Raw genomic sequence first — 23,353 nt, forward strand, 5'->3', positions numbered from 1 at the left:
GGAAACTATTACTGCTATCTGTGCTGACTCCAGCTAGTATAAGACTAATATAAAATTCTGTTGGCTGCTTTGAGCTGCTTATTTAGTTGGCAATAATAAAAGTCAAGCTCATTAACAGCAGCCTTGCATAGCAAGAGAAGCAACTAAGCATCCCTGTGAACCTTTTCACCATTTAAAAAAAAAAAAAAACCCCAAACCAAAAACACCCCACCAGACAACACTACTTGGCACCTCAATCTCAAAAAGCATTACAATTACTTTTTTTTCCAAACATGTCTATTAAATCAGCTAAAATTACTTAAAAAAATGAGAAGGTGCTACATCAAGGCAGTACACTGTTTCCTGTATACAAATTGAAATAGATTTCTAAAATCAGAGACATCTTTACAGTTCAAGAGGCCACTTGGAGGATGACACCTCTGAAGCAAGTGTTCAGGAAACAGTTTTTCTATCTCTCAAACAATACTTAATTGAATATTCATTAAGATTTTACATGTCCTTTTATATTTTAAATGACAAGATACAAACTATTGGAGAACACTCAAACAATCATCTTCTTAAACACACAATGGGAAATTTCATGTTCCCCTGCTTGTAAATTGCAGAATTTTGGGACTATGATCTGGAAGATAGTAAAAATGAAATTTTACCAGAATTTTAGCGGGCTTTCCATCCTCCCTTCTCCCTGAAGTCACAACAAAGTTACTGTAGGCATCAGTAAGCACCCAGACCAAGGAAACACAACTTCAACAGTTTAATAGAGTATGTGCAACTTTTTGGCAATTCATTTTATTTATTAAATGGACATGTGCGGCAGAAATTTTCTTGTGAACGGTCACCAGCTCTTGACTCTATCATGCTCACTAAACTCCTCTTTCTCATCTACACATTTTGTGACAAACCCTCCTGACACAGCTCATAATCCATAACGCTCTTCTATCTTTTGTCCTTCTACAGCTTCTGTGCAATGCAGTACTTGTCTCAGAGCTGTCAACCTTCTGCCTGCACAAGGCTTCAATTTTCCATATTTCCAAGTAATTTCTGATTCTTATCTTTCAGTAAACTGTTGAGCCCAAATACACAGAGCAGACAAGTACCAAAGACAAAGCTGTTGTTAAAAGAAGGTGGTCCTAGCTGATAGTCATGGACAATGAGAAAAGGTTAATTAACCATCTTATATTTGATGGTTACCAAAATGCGTTATCACATACTTCCTCTCAAACCTATGAAATCTCATTTTGTGACTGAGATGAAATTGTTACTTTAATTTGCATACTATACTCCTCCTGATTTGCCAACGCCACCCCCACCAGCACCCTGAGATGCAGTATTAAAGAAAGAAAAGCTTAGAGATGTAGTTCTTAGCGCAGGCTTTGAAGACAAAAGCCATTGTCTGTGACATCAGAAACCCAGAGGATGGTAACCACCATCTCAGCTTTGTCCAAGGCAGCAGGAGGTCAAAGCTTTCTACATTTCCGAAAGGAGGCTGACTTGTCTCACCTACCATACAATCCAGAAAGAATAGAAGTGTGAGATGGTCAAAGGCAAAAGGGAAAAACCTATCTTGTTTTCTCAAGTTTGCAGCTACAATCTTCCTTTGCTTTAGCAGTTTCTTCCAATACTTAAGTAACTGTGCACTTCTGCCCCCCCTTCACTGGACTTGAGCTTTTAGCTATTAGTCTTTGGTTTGTGAAGAAACCTTCTGTTCCTGGTATAATATATCTGTGAAGTTATTGATTTACTATTAGTAAAACTAAAATACCTATTTTTTTAAAATATTAATTCAAACATTTTATAAGTATCACAGTTGGAAAGAAAAGATTAGTTGAAATGCTACAAAGCACCTCTTCAAGAGGAGAGCTACTTAACACTGAGGGCACAGAATTAAACGGCTGAAGGTTACTAACTTCTGACATCACCTCAGCTGATAAGCAAAGCAGTACCTGATCACGCTCTTGAGTTCAAGGTCAGTTGTTCATCCAGTCTAAGTTATTGTCTATAGTTTCGCTCACTTTTCTGAAGAAAAAGCATGAAATTCTCAGTCCTCAGTAAGTTATGCAGCATTTCATTTTAGGAAGCTAGAAGTAAGAAGATGTATGGGAAAGATTTAGCTACTATGCCAAACTAATCTGATCTCTCATCAACCCAAAGGAATTCCCCAGTACTGCACCTCACGTGGACTGACTATATAGAAAAAGGTACAATTCAGAAGGAATAAGTAAAGCTTTTGCTAATAAATGAATGTTGTCTTTTAATTGCCTTCACGTATTTCTATTTAGTAATCCGTATCTCATGCATCACGTTAGGTTTGTCAGCATTTTGCTCCCCTTCACAACCAATTTTTAAGGTTAATACTGCACAGGAACGACCAAAATACATTATTAGGAAAGTAAAAGCTTTCCTAGAAGTGGTAAGGACACTAATCATCTGTTTACCAGGAGTAAAGATCTTCCAGCCTTTGAAAATATGCCACAAATTGAAAGGAAGAGTCAGATTGTGCGCTTTTTATTAAATGAAAGTTCAAGTTGACTCTTCTCTGTTTTCTTTCTTTTTTTCCCCCCAAAGTTTTCCTTTTCCTATTACGAAATCAGAATGGTTTTACTAGTTATTAATAGACTGACAATTATAAGAGTATAGTTAAATACAGGGAATTTTTGTGGCTAGGTTTAAGAATCTATGCTAATAAATACACTAAAGAGCCACCTCATCTTATTTTATAACTTCCAATTATCTCAAACATTTACTTCTAAGCTACTACATCAAACTGTCTAATAAATATGCACTGAAATTGAGGACTGACCTCTCACATGGTGATCCATTGCAATGCCCTATAAAAAAGCATCTTCCCTGCCCTCCCCTAAAATATTGCTACTAACATCACAAAAATCAGTTAAAACTTATGTGATTAATGGCTCTTTCTACATGCTTTATCAACATAGGTGCAGTGCAGTCTGAAAACCAGTAGTGTACCTTATTTTGTAGGAACGGAAACTGAAGGAAGGCAACAGCACTACCAGAGGACTAATCAAGCTTGCCAGCTTTCATTCATAGATTTCTCAGTGCTCAACATAAATGACCACAATCTCAAAAGCAATACACAATAACCTGAGCAACTCCAAGAAAGAAAGAGAGAAGCTTTGATCTAAAGTCATTATGTCACCTACAACAGGTTTTATAAAACATCAACACAATATGCGAGATTAGTCAATAAAAGAACAAAGCTGGGATTTTAACAATGGAGAACTCCAATACAAAAGAGACTAATATTAAATCATTGTATTATGATTTGGGGAACTCTCATGATCATCTTATTTAAATAGGAAGCTGCATTAACTACAGACATCCAAAACCAGTCAACAGAAAGAAATGGGCAAGGAGGATGAAGGCTCCCCTTTTAGACAAATTTAAAGATTTAACACTATGCAAACCTAGTGCTCAGTACATAAACTGCCTTCAAAGAATATTTCCTTCACAGATATTATCTCTGTATAATTTATTATATGTTGTATAGTAATGGTTGTAAACAGCCATTAGTTCTCTGTATCTCAATACTTTGAATAAGCTCAGACATAATGACGTTACCAAGAATCAGCAGAGCCACAGTAGCTGCAAACAGCAACTGCAAGGTAGCAAAGTTTGCCTGGCCCACAGACACTTAAGACAGCTCACATCACTTACATGAAATTGTTGATTTAGATTGTTCTTTCTTTTACTTTTTTTGTATTTTCTACATTGTTACTTGCTCCTTTCAGCAGCTTTAGATTTTAAGTTTAGCACTGATGCACAAAAATAGCTTGAAGGCCCAGGCTTCCTTCCAGTCATGTGTAAATTAAAAAGCTACAGTTGTATAATTAAAATTAGCTATTGCCCCCCCCAAAGGTGTTATTTTCTACTCATTACTATTAACATGTTGCAGTAAGAGAGTCAGGAAGAAAAACTTATTGGATAGCTGATGTGTGCCTACTAGACAAGTTTCCTGAAGCAATCTGCGAACTGAAGTAATTCTTGAGATAATACAGTATTTTACCTTGGCAGGTTCCTGGAAAAGAATCAAGTAGATGGGCTATGTTCTCCCTTATACTCTTGCAATACATTCAGAGGTGATGCATGATGAAACGATAGTCATTTCATTGCCACTTTGACAAATTGTTTTAAGCCCTTCAAAATGCCATATTTTGTATTTCAAGGTTATGTCAAAGATATTGTAGTGTGTAAGGTATAAATGAATAGGACAATTCTGAACACATTTTTTTATTGAATTCCAGCACTCATTCATATCTTGAATTCTGAACTCTAATGTCCAACATGAAAAAGCATCCACATATGTTTTTCTTCCTCAGAAACAGAACTTCAGGTCAGATCTGCCATATAGAGAATTCTTAGACTAAAATAGACATTTTAATAATCTTACCTCTCAAAAAGAAAAACCACAGATCATAACCTGATTTGCCCCATTAATTACTTGTAATTGATGGTATCTCTACTGGATAGAGGCAACTGGAACACTTTGTTCAAGGAAACAGGGAACATTATGAAAAATATCCTTCTGACAGCAAGAACATCCTCAGAACTGATCACTCTTCACCTGCCTTTGAGTTCACCAGAGAAACGAGTACTCAGAAAAGGCAATTCTAGAAAAGGGACAGAAAATAGGAGCTATTTGATGTCTCTACCTTAAAAACATTACATCAAATACTAAAAAGAAAAAAAGGGAATGCCCTGTTTTTACAGTCTTTGGAAATCAAAACTTGTATACAACCTACAGAGCTCTCTAACTTACTATTACATTTGCTTACTAAAATCTCTGGATTCTTCATTTTGGTTTTTGACCTGTAAACTTAAACTCTGAAAAGAAGTATTTAAGTTTTTGAAGCCTTTGATACCAAACCCAGTCTAAAACGTAACTTTAAAAGAAGCATTAAAATTCCATTTTAATTTTCAACTCAAGCCTGCCCCATTCCCAAAAACCCCAGCATTTCACACAAGCATTTCACCCCTGCTCAACCACTTCTGTAACTCCTTTCACATGCTTCACCAGACCTCTGCTCATCAATTTATTCCATGTATTGTTCTGCCTAAAAAGCACAGTAATATGCTTCAAATAGGGACCTAGCAGATTAGCTTAAAGGTAATTTTGCTCTGAAAACTCTCTACCTGAGATCAACAACTACTTTCTCCACAGAACTTGCCCAGCGAATTTGCAGCAACATGCTGACCTCGGTAGCAACATTACTATTCTCATACTCAAAGCCCCTGTGGGAAAGGTTGACAGGTCTACTCTTTTCCAACACAACAACAGGTGTTGAGCTCCAAGACACAAAGTGATGGACAATACAGACACAGCTGACAACAGGAAATAAGGAGATTAAGAATCCGGCCTCTAAAATTCTAGAGGGCTACAACTAACAAAAACCTGATTTTGCATCTTCTTGAATCTTATCATAGTTTAAAGGCCATACTGACAAACTAAGCAACTTTACTACCAAATCCTTTAGTCAAAGATTGCCAGTCATCATAATCACCTTCCCAAACTGACTTCCTACAACTATGTAACTCTTACATTTATTGATAGCAGACATCATCACACAGAAATTTTTACAAAATACACAAGTAGAGACATCTTGAACTCTGACTAGCAGCCTGCACTGCATACCACTATCAGAAAACAGTAGTTTTCTTAAACAATTTGTTTCTCTCCAGATACACTTTTACATTTAAAACATGTGTTCAAACAACATGCGGTATTCTCAATGGGATTTTACTCAAATAGCCCCCAGTCTATCTACAGCTCAAATATTTTAAATATATGATAATCCTTCTTTCTTGAAAAATTGTTCATTCTTATTTAAGTCTTCCCTGAATCTTTTCCCCCTCCTTGGCTTGCAGCCAACAGTATTATCCCCTCAAAATGTTTTTTGAGCTGTGATCTCAGACTGCAGAGCCAGGTTTGTATCCACAATTCATTTTATGAACATTTGTTTACAGAGAGTGGAACACTACTGTATTATTTTACTGAAAGGTGGAAGTTGTTTAAAATATGTTCCCATTGCCATTACCTGTGAGAATTTTATCCATTTGTGGGTTTATTTGTGCAGACAAAAAGCAGACACTGAGTCCAGCTAGGCTTTTATTAGCTCAGGCACAAAACAAAGCAAAAAAGTGGAGAACAGACAAGCCAATGGCTAAAAATAGAGAAGGTCCATGGACACTTTCACATGGTGGAGAGCACCTGATTAGGTATCACTTGAGTGCACTGCCCTAGCCTGGATACAGTGAGCAAAGGAGCACTCCAAGTTAAGAGAAGGGAGACTTTGAGAACATGAGTCTGTATCACCCTGCAGAAATTCACTGGGGTCTAGCTGAGTGTTTTAGCTCCTACAGTTGCTAAGCATAGTTGCATTGTGAAAAAAGTTATTCCCTTGTAAGATTTGTCTTATTGTGGCAGAAAAAACCCCCAACCAAACTCTAAATTAGATGGAATCAAGCTGCCAGCCCTAACAAGTTTCAGAACAGGAGAGAGATATTTAGCAATTAGCACACAGAAACAAAAGCAGTTGGTAATATGAGGGCGGGGAAAAAAAAATCCCAACCACTGTCAGTGAGTACTACAATGTAAGATACTCAGAGAGTGAGGTACAGAAAGCAGACAGGAACTGAGACACAAGCAACACATGCTACCACACCAACTGCAGACAATTAAATGTAATCAAAGCTTCCAATTTAGAATAAGCAGCAGAGTGCTGCTGGGAGTTGCTAACAGCACTCAATCTCTTTACTCTGAAACACCATCACTTCTGGAGATAAAACTTTAAATGGTATCTTTAAAAAGCATGGGAGAATGCAGGTAGAAGGTCAGGAGGATGAGGGGTAGAGGAAGAAGAAAGTTAAATTGGGGAAGAACAGAGAAAGGCATAAACTTTATCTATGGATACACTTCCACAGAAATGCTGAGGTTTAGTATAAAGATTAGCTGTGTATATTTAACGAGCCTGAATGCTGATAAGTCAGCCTTCGCTACTGGGCCCAGGCACCTGCATGCTCACCCAGAGACCTATTCAGAGGCAGTTAAAGGAGATCTAGGTTTCTGCACTGGGATAAGAAGTGTGAGCAAGTGATCCTGTACTGCAGTTACACAATGGAACGTCTCTTTCACAGAACAGTGAAAAATGTATTCTTTCCCAAAGAATGCTTTTCCTGGTACCACAAATATCCATGCTTTAAATTTAACATTCAGCTCAATCAGTTAGGTCAATAGGTGTACTTAAATCAAACTGGGAGTTTTAGCCCACTTTTCAGTAAAGTATTTCACCTACTTTGTTTCTCATATTTGATGAAGTACTTTAAATTCAACTTAAAAAGTTCATACACAGCTTTAGAGTTCCATTTAGTACCATCTGTGTTGAGATCTGCAGTCAGCTCTACTACTCACACTGAGTGTAGACTGAAACACTCTTGACAACAGAAATTCCCAGATAACAGAGTGTATGCTCAGAAGCACGTTGCAGACACTCCCAAACACCAAATCAACACTGTGGACTCAATTAGTTATCTCTGTACAGCCAGTCCCCAAACTCTGAGTATTAGGAGACCCCGTCAGCTTTGCCTCATTACCTAATCATGCGCTCATCCTGCACTACATCTGAACTAGTGCAACAGCGGCCCACACCCAGCTACTTTTTGCCCTTTCCTGTCCCTGCCTGGCATTGCTCTTGACTCCATCATTGCCACCTCCTCCCACTTCCAAGTTCAGAGGGACAACCACAAACTTCAGAGGCAGCAGGCATAGCACAGGCTAACGAAGCCTTGCTAGACCCAAGCTGACATCATCCATGGCTGCCCAGCATTTGCACTGTGCAAACCAGGCTCTAGGAGTCCAGCACCGAGATGCCTGATCTGACTCTGCACGGGAGGAGGTGAGGCCCCACAAAGCTTACCAGCTAAACATCCACAACACTGAGCTGCAGTTCTTCTGTTTCAGGAGCTGCAACTCAGCTAATTATCTCTGCCATAAATAACGCACAGCCTAAATTATCTACCTGCATAGCAAAGAGTTACACAAAACAAGCTAGAAGAAATAAAGGAGAATTACATGTGGTCTCTCAAAAAGTTGACAAAAATCCTTGGAAGAGAATGAGAAGTCAATATATTAAGGAGGAAGAAAGACTCAGAACAAGTAGATGAGTCTGAAACACCATGAAAAGTCATATGAAAAAGTAGGCAGGTTCTGAACTCTGATAAGCATTATGTTAATTAGTGATCCAAGAAGGCAGATACTACTGAGGTCAGCAGGTTTTGATTAATAACATTAGGATAAGAATATGAAGGACTGCAGCAATGAATAAGAAAGTAGGTGAACAGCAAACAAAATTCAGGTTTGACAAATGCAGAAATAAGTTCAAAATTATTGAAAAAGTTTATCACATTAATTTTCAGTGTAGCTTTCCCACTTTGACCCATTGTTACTTATATTTTAAATAAAAGTCAGCAGCAGCACTCAATTCTCAAAAATTTTCAATGTAATAAGGAGTCAACCATTTCTGTTTTGATTAAATAGCCATTCTACTCCAAAAATGGCTAAAAGTCATGTTGTTTGACTAGTAACTTTAGATCAGTTCAATTTATTTTCATCTACTACATCTGCAAACTGAGACATGAAAGTAAAAGAGCATGAGTAGAAAGATCTGCTACAAGAGAAGCTGCAGCTAAGGCAAGCATTCCATTTCAAATACTCTTAGATTAATAGTACTGGGGCAGAGAAGTGACCTGCCTCATATGCAGAAAGATGTATAAAGAGAGAACAAAACCAAAACAAAACCAAAGTAACATGATTGTTTAAAGAATCATGATTTCCCCAATCTCGATCTTTAGGAGAGAAAAACAAAAGACATATGGCACCCTTTGTTCCTTCCATTTAGAGCAAAAGTTCTGTAGGGAATCCATAATTTGCCGTCTATTTTGGATGAAAAGTAAATGATAATTATAAAAATATTTCAAATACAAAGCTTTTCCACTATTGTTTGGGAAAAAAGTGCAATTTGTCTAATCAAACATTTGCCTTGAGCTCACTAAACTCTGACATTGCTCATTACAGCTACCAGTCAGAGTCTCATCACTCCTAAATGGTTCTTGAAAATAAAAAAAATGAGCTAATTTAGTTTTTCTTTTCCTACATAACAACTGCATGTCATTGTTACATTTCTATTTTCTTTCATTTTATACACTACTAATGAAAAATTTCTCCCTCGAAATTCAGTTCTGCAATTCCATTTCATAATATCTAATTCCAAAGTCCACAGACAAACACTTAGCATTTACTTTCCCTTTTTAATCACAGCAAAGGCAAGCAGGCAACAGGTCACTCATGTGACTCACTTGCCTCTGTCTTTTCTGAACCAAGATGAAGATGCAGATATCTTCAGAAAAACAAACATTAAAATTGCGAGATCCTCCAGAAGTCATTCCACAACACCCTTCTTGACAGAGGATGACAGATTAAGATCAAGCTGGCTTGGAGAGGTTTCTATAAAACTCATATTACACCTTGATCCTGAGGGCAAGAGTATTTTCAAAGTATATTTGAGTCTGTCTTGCACATGAGCCACGAATTTCTTCCTTATTTCAAAATATCTCAAACAGCAAACCAATCATATGAGTCAGACCATGCACCAGAAGAAACTCAACTCAAAAAACACACGAGCATTGCAAAACACTAAGAGCATTCAGCCAGCTCAACACTGTGAAACTGCATTTCTGGGTTTAAACTAGCAGAGTTGCAAGATGCCATTCTGAAACTTCAAATAAAGGTACATCACATTCTTTGAAGCATATGCAAAGCTTCTATCCATGTGTGTTGTTGGCAGTAAGGAGAGATTATACTAAGGGCACAAAGCTTGCACACCATTAGTAGTTCTGAAAAAAGCTTCCCATTGCCACATTCATGTCTGCAAAACTGAAACTTCGAAAACTACTTCAGAGGATGCAGTCCCTCCCCAAAGAGTAATTAAACAAGAGAGGAGAGATTAGACTGATGTCTCTATCTAGGTGCAGTACTCATCCTCTACACCCTGCTGAGCATTTTAAAAAAGAACTGGCAAGAGCTAACTTCTAACTTGCACCGTGGGGAAGTCACACATCCCCTTCCTTCAGTACACAGCACTTTGACAGTAAGAGGGAATCAAACCATGGAACTGGGATGCTGAGAGGGACAGAACATCTACTGAATTTATTAAAAAAAAATTTAAAGATACTCGTCCATTGAAAGAGACCTTAGGAGAACACTTAAGTGTTGCATCTTCATACACACTTTCACCATCTTTTTGATGGACACACAACTGTTTCCAAGTGGATTATTTCACAGCCAATTTAGACAGATTCTCAATCATGACAGATGTTTAATATAATAAACAGTAAAAATACAATGTTAAAAATATACATTACATCTATGTAATGAAAATTAGAAATATGACATGAACTTAGCTGCAATGTTATAAACATCTCAAGCAATAAACATACTAAGGACTTGGAAGCTCTTGTCAAGGAAGCTACAGAGCAAGCTGTCCAGTGTTCAACAGTCTGTTTACCAGAACTGATTTTCCTTTCTGTTTTCAACTTGGATCTCAACCAGAACACACGTGAAGACTATACTACCACGCCAGACAATATCAGTTCCTCATACATATTTTCGGTAGGATGTAAAAAACCTTATTGGATGCTGTTGGGTTTTGTTGTTTGCTTGTTTTGTTTTCCTCCAACAAGTACTTTGAGGAGTTTCACCATGCTGTAGGGCATCCACTTCTGTACCTCTCTTTTGCCTTTCATTATCCTTCCAGTCCTGGTCCTCAAGTACCCTTTCCCTATATTCTACCATGTCAGCAGCAAATCCATTAACAAGCCATCTTTTGCATTTCCTTGTGTCTCGGTTTCTCTGCGGACACTGAAGCAGCATTTCTCAAGGGCACTCCAATCAAGAATGCAGGTACAAGGATTAGATTTACACCAGAAGAAGAATGAGAACCTCTCAAACCTTTCTTCCTTTGAAATGTAATGGGCACTATGGAAAATACCAGATTGTTTTCTAGACAGTTTGTTTCAGAATAGCATATCCACTGTGGTCAAAGTAAGAAGCTGCAAAACAGCAAAACTGGAGTGGTGGGATGGTGTTCCATGATACATTTCTAAAAAAAATACTTCAGAACCACCTTTTTAACCCAATACAGTACACCACGAAGGTGCAGGAAGACTCCAAATGGTTTCTGCTCTTACTCCCTTACATAACTGCAAAGTTGTCTTTAAAAAAAAACTACTCAAACTTAACTACCACTTGCTGAGCATTCAGAGGATACGTAAGTAATGTATTAACATCTTCAGCTGCATACAGCAAATACAGGAACATTTATTTATTTTACCAAATGGCCAATTTCTGTTTCAGCCTGATTTCATTAGATAAAATGCTCTGAAAAACACATTTGAAGTCTAAAGAAAATTTAGAAACATCTCAAAATACGGAATGACAACTTGGTATGATAGGAAGGAAAAAAACACCAAAAAACATCAAAATGCTTAGGACTTGCATCATTCAGGGAGGTGGCACTACTAAGCCAAAACAAGTTTAGAGCACTGCAGACTTATATCATATTGCATACATAAAAAAACCTCACATCAACAGATGCTGACAAAGAAATCTTCCAAAGCAGACCACGATGCTGCTCATTCAGGGCCATAAAGCAGCTTTGCCAGTAGAAAACATCCGCCAGCTCTGTGCCTCTGCTGGAATGCTCTGTTGACTTATCTTTAGCGAAAGCTCATCTACTGTAAAATAAGCCTTGGCTTTTGAATCAAAGCGTAAATTTGAAGTAAATTTCATCAAAAGTACTCAAGTATTAAAAATTACATTGCAGCCAGTGCCAGTCACTGTACCAATCCATGCATTTTGCAGACAAACTTCCCCTTCCACCTCACCCAATCCTTTCTCCTTCAACTCTGAAAGAATCAAATTTGTGAAAGGCCTTCTCAGCTACACTGCACATGATTTTAATCATAAAGTCAAACAAAAAGTCGAAACCATGTGGGAAGAAGTTTCAAGTACTGCAGTTTCTCAGCTAAGATCTGATGTTCCTTGTCATCATATAAAAAATATTAAGCAAAACAGACAGCTCCACATACTTGTATTTAATGCTAGAAAAGTTATTCCAGTAGCTCAAAAAACTGATTCAGAATTTTGAAGTCTTACACTAGAAGAAAAGTTAATCTTGCCTGGAGGCTTTTGTACACTACTTACTTGGGATTTGCATTTATGTTTAAAAAGAGACTGTGGAATAAACTAAGAACATGTAAGCTCAATAAATAGGATATCATGCACATTTTTCATTTTATTTGCAAGTCTAAAGTATTTTCCAATACAAAAAAAAATTCAGAAAAAAAATTTAAATATTGACATTTTCAGCAATGTGTTTTTAAAACAAAGCATCAAATTACTTTACAGAAAGTTTACAGTTCACAATGCATCCTGACAGGTTTTTTAGACACATTGAACAGTATCTTCATAAACACATGCAAAGATAAGCATACCATTCCAGCCACAGCAGCTGCTTTGATTCATGTTTATGAAATGCTTAAAATTCTTGGAATATACATACACTGCAAAAAGATGATGCAGGGGTGCCACAAATCTCAAAGTCAGCCAGTACTAGCCTATGTATGCTGTTACTAAACATGAAGAGGCAGCAGCACAGGCTTGGTGAGGGCTAGTACCTAGAAAACGAACCGTAAGTATGTACCTTGTTGCTGGTACACAATGAGCCACTTTGTCCCTATCTTCAGCATCATCATTAACTGTGTGAGTTATCATGCACTAACACAAGCACATAGCAGTGTTTCAGACACACCTTTCTATTGCTGCGCTGGTTGATATAGCTCAAAATAAGTACTGTACCATTAATAAGCACCAAAACATAGAATCATAGAATCAAAGAATCATAGAATGGTTTGGGTTGGAAGGGACCTTAAAGATCATCTAGTTCCAACCCCCCTGCCATGGGCAGGGACACCCTCCACTAGACCACGTTGCCCAAAGCCCCATCCAACCTGGCCTTGAACACTTCCAGGGAGGGGGCATCCACAACCTCCCTGGGCAACCTGTGCCAGTGCCTCACCACCCTCACAGGAAAGAATTTCTTCCTAACATCTAATCTAAATCGACCCTCCTTCAGCTTGAACCCATTACCCCTTGTCCTGTCACTACACTCCCTGATAAACAGTCCCTCACCATCTTTCCTGTAGGCCCCTTCAGGTACTGGAAGGCCGCAATGAGATCTCCCCAGAGCCGCCTTTTCTCCGGGCTGAACAATCCCAACTCTCTCAGCCTGTCCTCATGGGAGAGGTGCTCCAGCCCTCTGATCAGCTTCGTGGCCCTCCTCTGGACTCGCTCCAACAGCTCCATGTCTCTCCTGTACTGGGGCCCCCAGAGCTGGATGCAGTACTCCAGGTAGAGTCTCACCAGAGCGGAGCAGAGGGGCAGGATCACCTCCCTCGACCTGCTGGTCACACCTCTTTTGATGCAGCCCAGGACACGGTTGGTTTTCCAGGCTGCAAGTGCACACTGCCGGCTCATGTTGAGCTTCTCATCAATCAATACCCCCAAGTCCTCCTCTTCCTCAGGGCTGCTTTCAATCCATTCCTCACCCAGCCTGTAGTCGTGCTTGGGATTGCGCCGACCCACGTGCAGGACCTTGCACTTGGCCTTGTTGAACTTCGTGAGGTTTGCATGGGCCCACCTCTCAAGCCTGTCAAGGTCCCTCTGGATGGCATCCCTTCCCTCCAGCGTGTTGACCACACCACACAGCTTGGTGTCGTCGCCAAACTTGCTGAGGGTGCACTCAATCCCATTGTTGATGTCGTCGACAAAGATGTTAAACAGTGCCGGTCCCAGTACCGACCCCTGAGGAACACCACTCGTCACTGTTCTCCACTTGGACATTGAGCCATTGACCACAACTCTTTCAGTGCGACCATCCAGCCTATTCCTTGTCCACTGAGAGGTCCATCCATCAGATCCATGTCTCTCCAATTTAGAGACAAGGATGTCATGTGGGACAGTGTCAAATGCTTTGCACAAGTCCAGGTAGATGACATCAGTTGCCCTTCCCTTATCCACCAACGCTGTAACCCCATATATTCATGGCTTAATCTATCGAAAAAGTCATTGTGGTATAAACCTTTGTCCTGAGTTATACCTAAGTCACTACAGGATGACAAATCATTAGGGACTGCATCAGGGGCTGTTACCATATAGATTTCCCTAGGTTCACCTATGTGAAATGAGATGGAACAATCAGATTAGCTCCTAGTGAAAAAGTTACACCTTACAAGCCACTAACTTCACGTTATCCAAGGAAGATGTAGGTGTATTTGGTAAGCATGTACATGCTTGAGGTTGCATCTATTTAGGATGCAATAAAATACCAAATAAAGGTTGTGGCTGATGACTAAGGAATGTATTAGTTCGGGATATGGTTATGAATTTCATTAGATGTTTTGATGACTGAGGGTTGGTATTTTTTTAATTATTATTTTTAGATTAAAAGGCAACTATCAAAAATAAAGGTCAGAACTGCAGAGGATAATTAACACTAACCAAGCACAAGAGCATCAGAAAGCCATTGATTCCCTTTCCTCCAAAACAAGAAATTACATAAAGGGACACCCTCCCACAGCATTGAAAACAGCTTGTGTAACTCCTGCTCTTCATAAACATAGATATCTTGAGCTCATGTGATTGATTTTCAACTCCTGTCAGCAATGCATTTTTCTGATTGACCTTCATACAGCAAATTTTCAATCTGCTTGTCGTTATCTTACCGAGCTCCTCCCTAGTCACTGGTGAACACCCATCGCATGCAACAGAAGGATCATAAAGACACACACAATCAACTCAAGCTCCAGCAGTCCTGAAACTCTGATGACCAATTTCATATCAACATACAAAGTCAGGTACTGACTGGAAAGCTTATATCCCTTTTACTGTCTCTTGTAAAAAGACACACAGCAACATTACTTCCAGGCAAGAGCATGACTGTTTTAGTTAACTTGGTGCTTTGGGTCACAAGTTAACTTGACAGCTGAGTCCTGCGGTGCACATCATTGCACAGCGGGGGCCTTTTCTTTGTAGGCTGCACTTACTGAAGATGTAAAATTCGCTGTCTCCAGCCAACACTTTCACACTTCCTTAAAGAGTCTTCTCCACACTGCCATCAGTAACAGACATCCTCACACAATACAAGGAACTGAGCAATCAGAGAAGTTATTCAGTTAAGCAACAACATCTGCACAACATTGCTGCAGCAGCTGGCATTTCGCTACAGTAGGCAGTATTTGTTTCCATTAATAGATTCAAGCCATGCCCAGGGCGGGCCAAAGACACTGTACTACTTTCCCATCGTTAAGGACAGTCTGTTCATGCAAGAGACACTGGCAACACAGCCAGAGGCAGCTACCGGTGCTGCTGCTCAATCTGCATCCAACTGCACAGGAATGAAAGATTTCAAATCTGATAATGTCTCAAACACAACAGCAACAAGTACATTTGTCAATTTAAAGATTCAGCTGTAATCTTGTTACTAGAAGCATCACCATGTTGACCGCCTGAATAACAGATGCCTTGCCTATGCATACTGCACTGGGGGCCAGAGACCAAGAAGGGACTCACTCTATCCCCTAACTTTGGATCAAGATTCACAACCCAGCTCTGCGCAGTACACAGATCTGCATGGAAGCGCAGCTGGCGTGCATGGCCTCTCTCTGAGCTCAGGTTCTGCAGAACAGGGACTTCTTAAGCACTTCCTGAAGTATTTTGAATCTGGACCACACCTGGGTTACTACAATATGTTTACAAGTATCATTTAACTTTACATTTTGAAAATATTAAATTACAGTGAATCTAATTAGAAGTTTGAAATCTTACCATATGCACATTTAATAAACCTACAAGAGGCACAACAGAGTAAAGAATCTTTTTTTTTTTCCAAAACAAGATAGCTGTCTCTACTATTTATACTAAGGGCACAAAGGAAGTAAAACTTTTCCTTCAGTCCTGATCTCCATAAAGAAAAGCCCTCCCCAATCCATTTTAAAAGAGCTGCACATTTTTTAAATTCATAATTCATTTCAATAAACAACATATTCAAGGTGCACATGACTAGTAATCCAGATTTCAAAAAACACCTCTGGCTGCAGTAATAGGCAAGTGCATGCGTACCTGCCCCTTCCAAACACAGAAGCTAAGTATGTCTAAAGGCCTACTAATCTTTTTAACGAATCTTTTAATGTTTCACAATATAGGCATTTTAACATCATAAAACAGAAAAATTGGCCAGATTCAAAGCTGAACCTCGTTTTACTGTGTTCTAGTCAGAAATATTTGAACATAACACTCAGTAGTCCAAGAGCAGAGAATGGCTACAAAGCAATGATTGCCTAAACATGGTCATACCAAGCAGAGTTTTCCTTCTCTTCAAACACTTTATTTTTGTTCTGAAATACTGCCAGTTAAGTACTACTAGCTGCTTACCCACAATCCCAACAGCCTCCAACGCTAGTTTATTCTAGCAATGCCATTTAAAGACCAAAGCACAAAGTGTCTGGATCTTACAAACATGGTGAAACAATGGATGTTGCATTTACTCACAGTTCAGGCCACCTTAGGAAGGAATAACCGAGGGCCATGCCACACAATATTTTGGATTACAAGTTTCTGTGTCATTTTTGTTTCAAATTACATGGAATTTAAGAACAGCAATTTCATGGAACTGCATCTAGTATCCCATCTGAGACATGAACAAATTAAAGCAATGCAAAAATAATTCCAAATGCTATTTTCCAACCGCACATTTCATATAATTGAAACACACCTCTTCTGCAAAGGTTCAAAGCTAACAGTTCACATCCTGAACACTGATGTCTAACAGGAAAGTTAACAGAAGAGGTCAAAGTCAGATTACTTTTACAATTTCCTGCAAAGATAAAAGTCACTGCCTGCTATTATTTTATGATCCATCTCAGATAGGTGATAATTTGGAGTATACGCATCAAAGACACAATCTCGTTGTCATTCCTTCAGATATGGAAGTAATTAACAGCTTTCCTATTTCAGCTTCTTCAAGTTTAAGTTTGAAAAAGGGACCATTACCAGAAATGGACATCCTCTCCCAACAACAGCGCTTTTTTCTCATCTCTGATGCTTTTCCAACCAAGATGTGAAAAACAGAAAAAATGCCACAACCACCATGTGAAGGACTATGTACCAAAGACCATCCAAAATCAAATTATACTTTCTCCAAGGCAGGGGGAGAGCAACAGCTGTTTTCCAGACACCTGTTTTAGGACAACATACCTAGGGAAGAAATCTGTGCTTCAGATACTCATCTTTGGAAATACCATGACCTACAAACACTACACACATACACACCTGTTCCTAGCTATTTATTTTATTAGAGAGCTTATACCTAACTCAACCCCTGTGCCCCGCATATTCTGCAACCTTTAGTAATTTAAAGGCATAAGAAGCGTTTTACCTAAGTAGAATTTGGCCTTGGTGCTGTATGTCTGTCATCAAAATGATGATGAAAGAATACAGAGCAAGCAAGTCATAAATTTTTTTTTTTTAAAAAGAATTAAACCAGGCTTAGAAGATACCTTCTGAGCAAAGTGGTAATTTTATGTTCAGCTCCACACACTGATGATTTCTGTCCTATCTTCTGACTTGAAATCTTTAATAAGCCAAAGTTTGCACAAGGCTACTATGCCCTAATGGAATAAGTTGCCCAACAGATGACTTTTTGTTTCAGTCAAAACTACAGTGGAAATAGTATTTCAGTTCTACTGTCTCCATAGTTCCTTGTTTATTTCTGTCAAGACAAATATTTTGCTTACTAAAGGAAAAATAACATCATGAAGAGCTGTTGTCAGGGAACTAAAATAAAACCTTCTTTTTCAGATCCTATGTGTTAAAAAGTGTAACTGAAAGGTAAGGTTGGAGGAAAGCATATTTTAACAATTAAAAGCAGAGGAAGAACCTGGCAAAACCTAATTTGTCCTATTAAAAAAATAACGACTCTAACAAAGTCAAATCTTTCATAGACCTAGAGAGGTGTCATGTTTCCATTCTAAAAAATTACTCAAATATTTTGAAAGACTGTGTGTAACTCCATACTCTAATTATTTCATGGTTACATTTTAATACTGTACCTTATGGCCAACAACTAAATACAAACATTTCTAGCAAGACGTATACAATTAGCTTTGAAACATAATATCCGCTTCTAAAAGACTGTTAGTTGGAATAATGTTTTCAGGAAGAGTGTACTTCAAGAAAGGAAATTCAAATTCTCAGGTGAAGAGACAAAAATCAGAGGGTTCCCAGAAAGACAAGATGTTGTTCTTTCCCTTTCTGGGGAAGAAAGGGAAATCCATACCAGTGTCAGGGAAGAAATGAGTATGAGACAGAAGCAGTAACTAAAATGACACACAAGCACACTTAGGCAGATATAAAGGAAACTACTGCTACTACTCACAGTAAAACAAGGGTTAAAGGTTTGAAGTCCAACAACCAACTTACAAAAAACTTTGCCAGCACCAAAGATTATACCTGACACCAGCTAATGAAAACCGTTCCTTTCTGAACTCTGTCTACTATTATTTCAGTTGATAAAGACCTTCCTGTGCTTTGCAGGCTCAGATTGTTCAGTTTTACTATGTTCTGGTTTTCCTCTTTCGTTAGTTTAGAACGCTAAAAGTCGTGTGCCTGTGGGGAACAGCAGGGCTGCTGCTCATAAGAAGACAAAACACTTGTATTTAATAACAATTACTATTTTGTAGCTGTGTTTGTTAAGGTGCAGATGCTGTGTGGTCTAGCAGTTAAAAGATGGGAGTAAGAACCCTGCTCTAATTTATGGTTCTAACTTACTGATTTTCCTCTAATACTATAGTGAAAGTTGGACAAATGACAGCACTGTCTGGGATGTAGGCTTTTTTCACCACTTGTAAAACTAGCATTGCTTGCCCATCTAAAATCCTTCAAAAATATCCTTAATAAAACCTAGAGACTGATTAACGTCATGCATCCTAACTTAGATTTAATTCAAGAACTCCTTACAGAATAGGCAAAGCTTGTATTGTAAAATTTGATTTTCCTAGCCTCGGATATTCTTCCAAGAGCAAATTTTATAATGTTATATTTATTAAAGAGCTACCTAATTTGACTTCAGCAAATTCCATCAGTACCTTTAAAATTATAACTGAGAGAACAAAGCAAATAAAGACCATGGTCCTGCATTCTATTCCCCATACCCTATAGTCTCTTGGCTTCAGCTAAATTAAGAAAAGCAGCCCTGGAAACTAAATTTGCTTTAGAAGGCTTCTTATTCTTATTCCAAAGTGCAGTACAAACTTGTACTTCCACTCACCTAGAAAAGGGAAATTTTCATATAAAAAGATAAAACACAAAAAAAGGAAAGGTAAAACTAAACAGAATATTAAAATAAAGCAATATAGTAGAGAAAGACCAATTAATCACTCTAACAAGTGAAATCTTTTTTGCAATGACATGGTTGCTCTGAAAGAAAAATCCAGTTGAGCTATATAAAACAAGCTACACAAAGAAAACCAAAAATCCGTTTGACATCTCTAACCCTGCCAAGGCATCAATCCAAGTAAAGCAGCAACTACTCAGCAATTCAGAGCCAGTTTATACAGACATTTTATGGTGGGTACACATAGAACAGAATTCATTCATCATCATGAGAAATTAAACTATTTATCTTGAGTAAAAAACCAGAAATCAACAGTTCACCACTGAAGAAAACATAAGGATCTTCACAAGGTACTAGGAAGTCTTAGGCATCTTAACAGGTTACATACAACACCTGCCACCTAGAAGGTATTTAAACTATATGCGAATTATTCTGATCAGTATTTCTCACTGGTATTTCCAGTCCGCTCATATCAGGCAGTTGCTTCAAATGCGTAAGTCACACACGTAACAGCCGGCCAAATTCCAGCCTCACACTGGGCTGCAAGCAGGACAGCTATCACCTGCCAACACAGCTGCCGATGGTGAGGTCACACGCAAGTGCCACAGATCGCTTGCAAGGCTCTCAGCGCACAACCAGAAGCCAATTCCAACCAAGTAAGAGAATTTATACATATTATAGGTATTAAAACCAGATAAACACAAGCTCTCAAAAGGCAGAGTCACTGCACAGTCTTACTGAATACCTGCAGGTCAATGTGCACAACAAGCAAAATTCATGTTACAGACTCTTTATTCCATTGAAATAATGAATTTTAAATCTTAATTCTCTTCTTGCTTTGTAAACTCTATTTGTATTTCATGTTTTATGCCTGTCAAATCCACTCACTTTAAAGAGTTAATGTTATTCTTATTAGAGCAGCACTGTGATGGAGGCCACATATACCCTTCAATATACAGAAGGAAAAAAACCCAAACAACTCAAACTTTCTAAAATAGAATAGTCTCAAGAACAACAAGATTTCCAATTTCCAATCAGATGCTAAGACCCACAGAGGCAGCACAACACACAGAAGATCACACAAAGATCTGTGCAAGAGGCAGAAAACAAGCACAGATCTTTCAAGACCCAGGGCAGCACATTAGACACAACGATGGTTCTGAAAATAATGCAAGTTGGATTTAAGTTAAATTGGTGTGATTACAGCTATATTCCACTATATGGATTAAGATGAGAAGCATCTCACATCTTGGACATGCAAAAATAGAAAAGGTCTCAACCTTTCCTGTTGGAAAACTATAAAACCACGACATATCACCTTTGGGGGAAAAAAAAAATAAATTCTCACACTGTATTTTCTTCCTAACTACCATGAATTTGATCAAAGGTATTCTTAATAAAACCTTAAGTAGTACGAATGTGTTCAGATTAAAATCTCTATAACCATGCAAACGATATCACGTTGCTTGGCATTAAATATATTTAAACAGATCAACTTCAAGTTGAACAGTCAACAGGTAACTGAAGAGATAAGCATATAACGTAACTATTCCCCTTGCACCTCCCTGTCTTTCCCCACACTCCCTCAAAGGAAAGAAATCTTTTCCTGTTCTGATCTATTTTTACAGTCTAGTGCATTGGTATTTTGGATTATTTCCAAGGGTATTCTTTACTGGGGCATCACAACTAAATGCCAGATTTCAAAATTATTTTAGCATATTCTCATAGGCTACTTGACAGAACACTGAATTAATAAAGAATCTAGCAATTATAGCCTTTTCAAATGCAAAATATGTTAAAATCTAGTAAACAAACTTTTTAAAAAAATGCCATCACTAGCATAAAATGCAGATTCTGCTTCTTGTTCCCCTAAAGGTTACATCAAGTTATTAGCAGCCTGCACTCAAGAGATATTTCTGAAAACAGCACACAGTCAGTTTAAGTCCTTACCCAACCAACAGCTAGTTTTTTCAGCAGTTAATCAAGAATCAGCTTCTAGACCTGGAAGGCCAATAGGGATCTCCTGTCTCTACATCCCAATTTGGGTACCTCTGACTCCACTCAGGAAGCCGGGAAAGGAAGATCTAGTCCTCACATCCCGGCGATGCAAGCCCAAGGCAGCAATCCCTGGGTGGCGCCCGCCCTTGCCCGCTCCCGTGAACGGCACCGAGCAAGAACTTGAGGACCCCACCGCTCCCCTAACAAAGCCAGCCGAAGCGTCTGCGAGGGCGAACCAGAGAAATCGGGGCTGGGTTTTTATCTGGCGAAACTGGATTTTTACCTTTCTCCCTGCTTGGTGTTGGAAGGCGGCGGGTGAAGCACAGTCTGGTTCCCTTCCATCTCCACGATGCACTTGGTATTCAGGTCCAGCTCTGCAAGGCGACACGGCGGGGGGCTGTATCCGGGGCAAGAGCACATACCCCCCCCCCCCCTTCTCCTCGCACGCCGGGGCAGCTCGGCCCCCGCCGGCTCCCCCTCGGCGGCGGCAGGCTCACAGGCGTGCCAGCTCGAAGGAGCGAGGGGCAGGCGGCGGGTGTGTGTGAAGGGGGTTTAACCTCCCGCCAGCCCGGGGGAGAAGCCAGGGGCGCGGAGGGGCGCTGCGCCCGCCTCAGGCGCGCCCCGGTGCCGCCCCCTCCCCACACTCCCCCCCGCCACCTCCGCGCCCCCAGACCCCGCCGCCCCCTTCCCCAGCGCCGCCCGCCCGTTACCTCTCCTGTTCATCGGCCGGACCCTGACGGCAACTTTCACCTTGGTGTCCGACATCTTCCCACCCTCCCGGGAGCGGCGGGCGGCCCCGCTCAGCGGCAGCGGCGGCTCGCGGCCTCGCAGCGCCGCGCACAGCGACACGGCTGAGCGCCAACGTCCATGCCGGGCCGAGGCGAGGGCGGGGGGCCGGGGCAGGCGGGGAAGGCGAGAGGCGGCGAGGGAGGGAGAGGAGGAGTGTCCGGCGCCGGGGAGGACGGTGGTGGCGCAGCCCCAGCCGCCTCCCTGCTCAGCTGCGGTCCACACCGGCTCTGGTGCTGGCTGCCGACGGCCTCGTTTGCATAACCGCTGCTGCCGCCGCGCCTGCCGCCGCCTCGCCGCCAATCCCAACCGCCATCTTCCGCCTCCTCCCGCCGCGCCGCCGGGATTGCGGCACCCAGGCCGGCGGCGCCGGAAAGGAACGAAAACACCCGAGCGCCTTCGGTGAGGAGGTTGGGGGGGGGAGAAGTCCCCCCCTCACCTCGGATAGCCGCTTCCTCCGAGTGAGCATGCGCGACGGGCTACTCCTTGCAGTGGCGAAAAGGGCGGGAAGGTGGCGCTGGCGCGCTCGTCCACGCATGCGTAAAGCGGGCTGGGGAAGCCGAGCGTTGCACTTTGTCGTCGCGCGGCTTGCCCGGCCCTGGTGGTGGTGGCTGCTGAGGGCCTGTGCCCTCGGAGCTGTGCCCGCGGGCCCTTCCCGGGAGCCGCCGTCACCACGCAGACACCGGTTTGTCCGACTGGACACCAAGTTTCCTTGTGGCAAGGAAAGGTCACAAACTGCCCCGAATGAAATGTCGTGGTGCTAGGGGATTTTTTTATTTTTATTTTTTTTTACACAAGATATGCAATGCTCGGTTAGAAAATAATGACCTGCCTGGCGCAGTCCTGGTGCTAGCATGGATGACCTGGGTGATATGTGAGTGTCACCTGGAAGCAACGTGCATTATGGATGCTTGGAAACAGTGCTGCACCCCAAGGTGACAAGAGCAACAAGCCCTGCCCCAGCCTGTGCTTTGCCTCCTTGGAAAAGGGCTGCCTGTGAAGCACTGAGGCCACTCGCCACACAGCTTTTCCAGGCTGCGATGGGC

The 23,353-nt window shown here is 40.6% G+C and overlaps 1 protein-coding gene across 5 annotated transcripts in view; it reads right to left on the bottom strand.

The window, feature by feature from the left end:
- KIF13A (kinesin family member 13A) overlaps positions 1 to 22,725 on the bottom strand; it is a 120,035-nt gene extending 97,310 nt beyond the window's left edge. For 3 of the 5 annotated variants that reach the window (XM_075745141.1, XM_075745137.1, XM_075745136.1), the window contains exons 1-2: positions 22,232 to 22,725; positions 21,805 to 21,895 (exon numbers count right to left, since the gene is read on the bottom strand). In XM_075745141.1, coding sequence (XP_075601256.1) covers positions 21,805 to 21,895; positions 22,232 to 22,286 — 146 coding nt within the window. In that variant the 5' untranslated portion in view covers positions 22,287 to 22,725. Of the gene's footprint in view, positions 1 to 21,804; positions 21,898 to 22,231 lie in introns of those variants that run through there. The other 2 variants (XM_075745138.1, XM_075745140.1) reach the window with 2 other exon arrangements.
- Between the last annotated feature and the right edge of the window lie 628 nt (positions 22,726 to 23,353).

This window comes from Balearica regulorum, chromosome 2, assembly GCF_011004875.1.
Source record: "Balearica regulorum gibbericeps isolate bBalReg1 chromosome 2, bBalReg1.pri, whole genome shotgun sequence".
In the NCBI taxonomy this organism is placed as follows: domain Eukaryota; kingdom Metazoa; phylum Chordata; class Aves; order Gruiformes; family Gruidae; genus Balearica; species Balearica regulorum.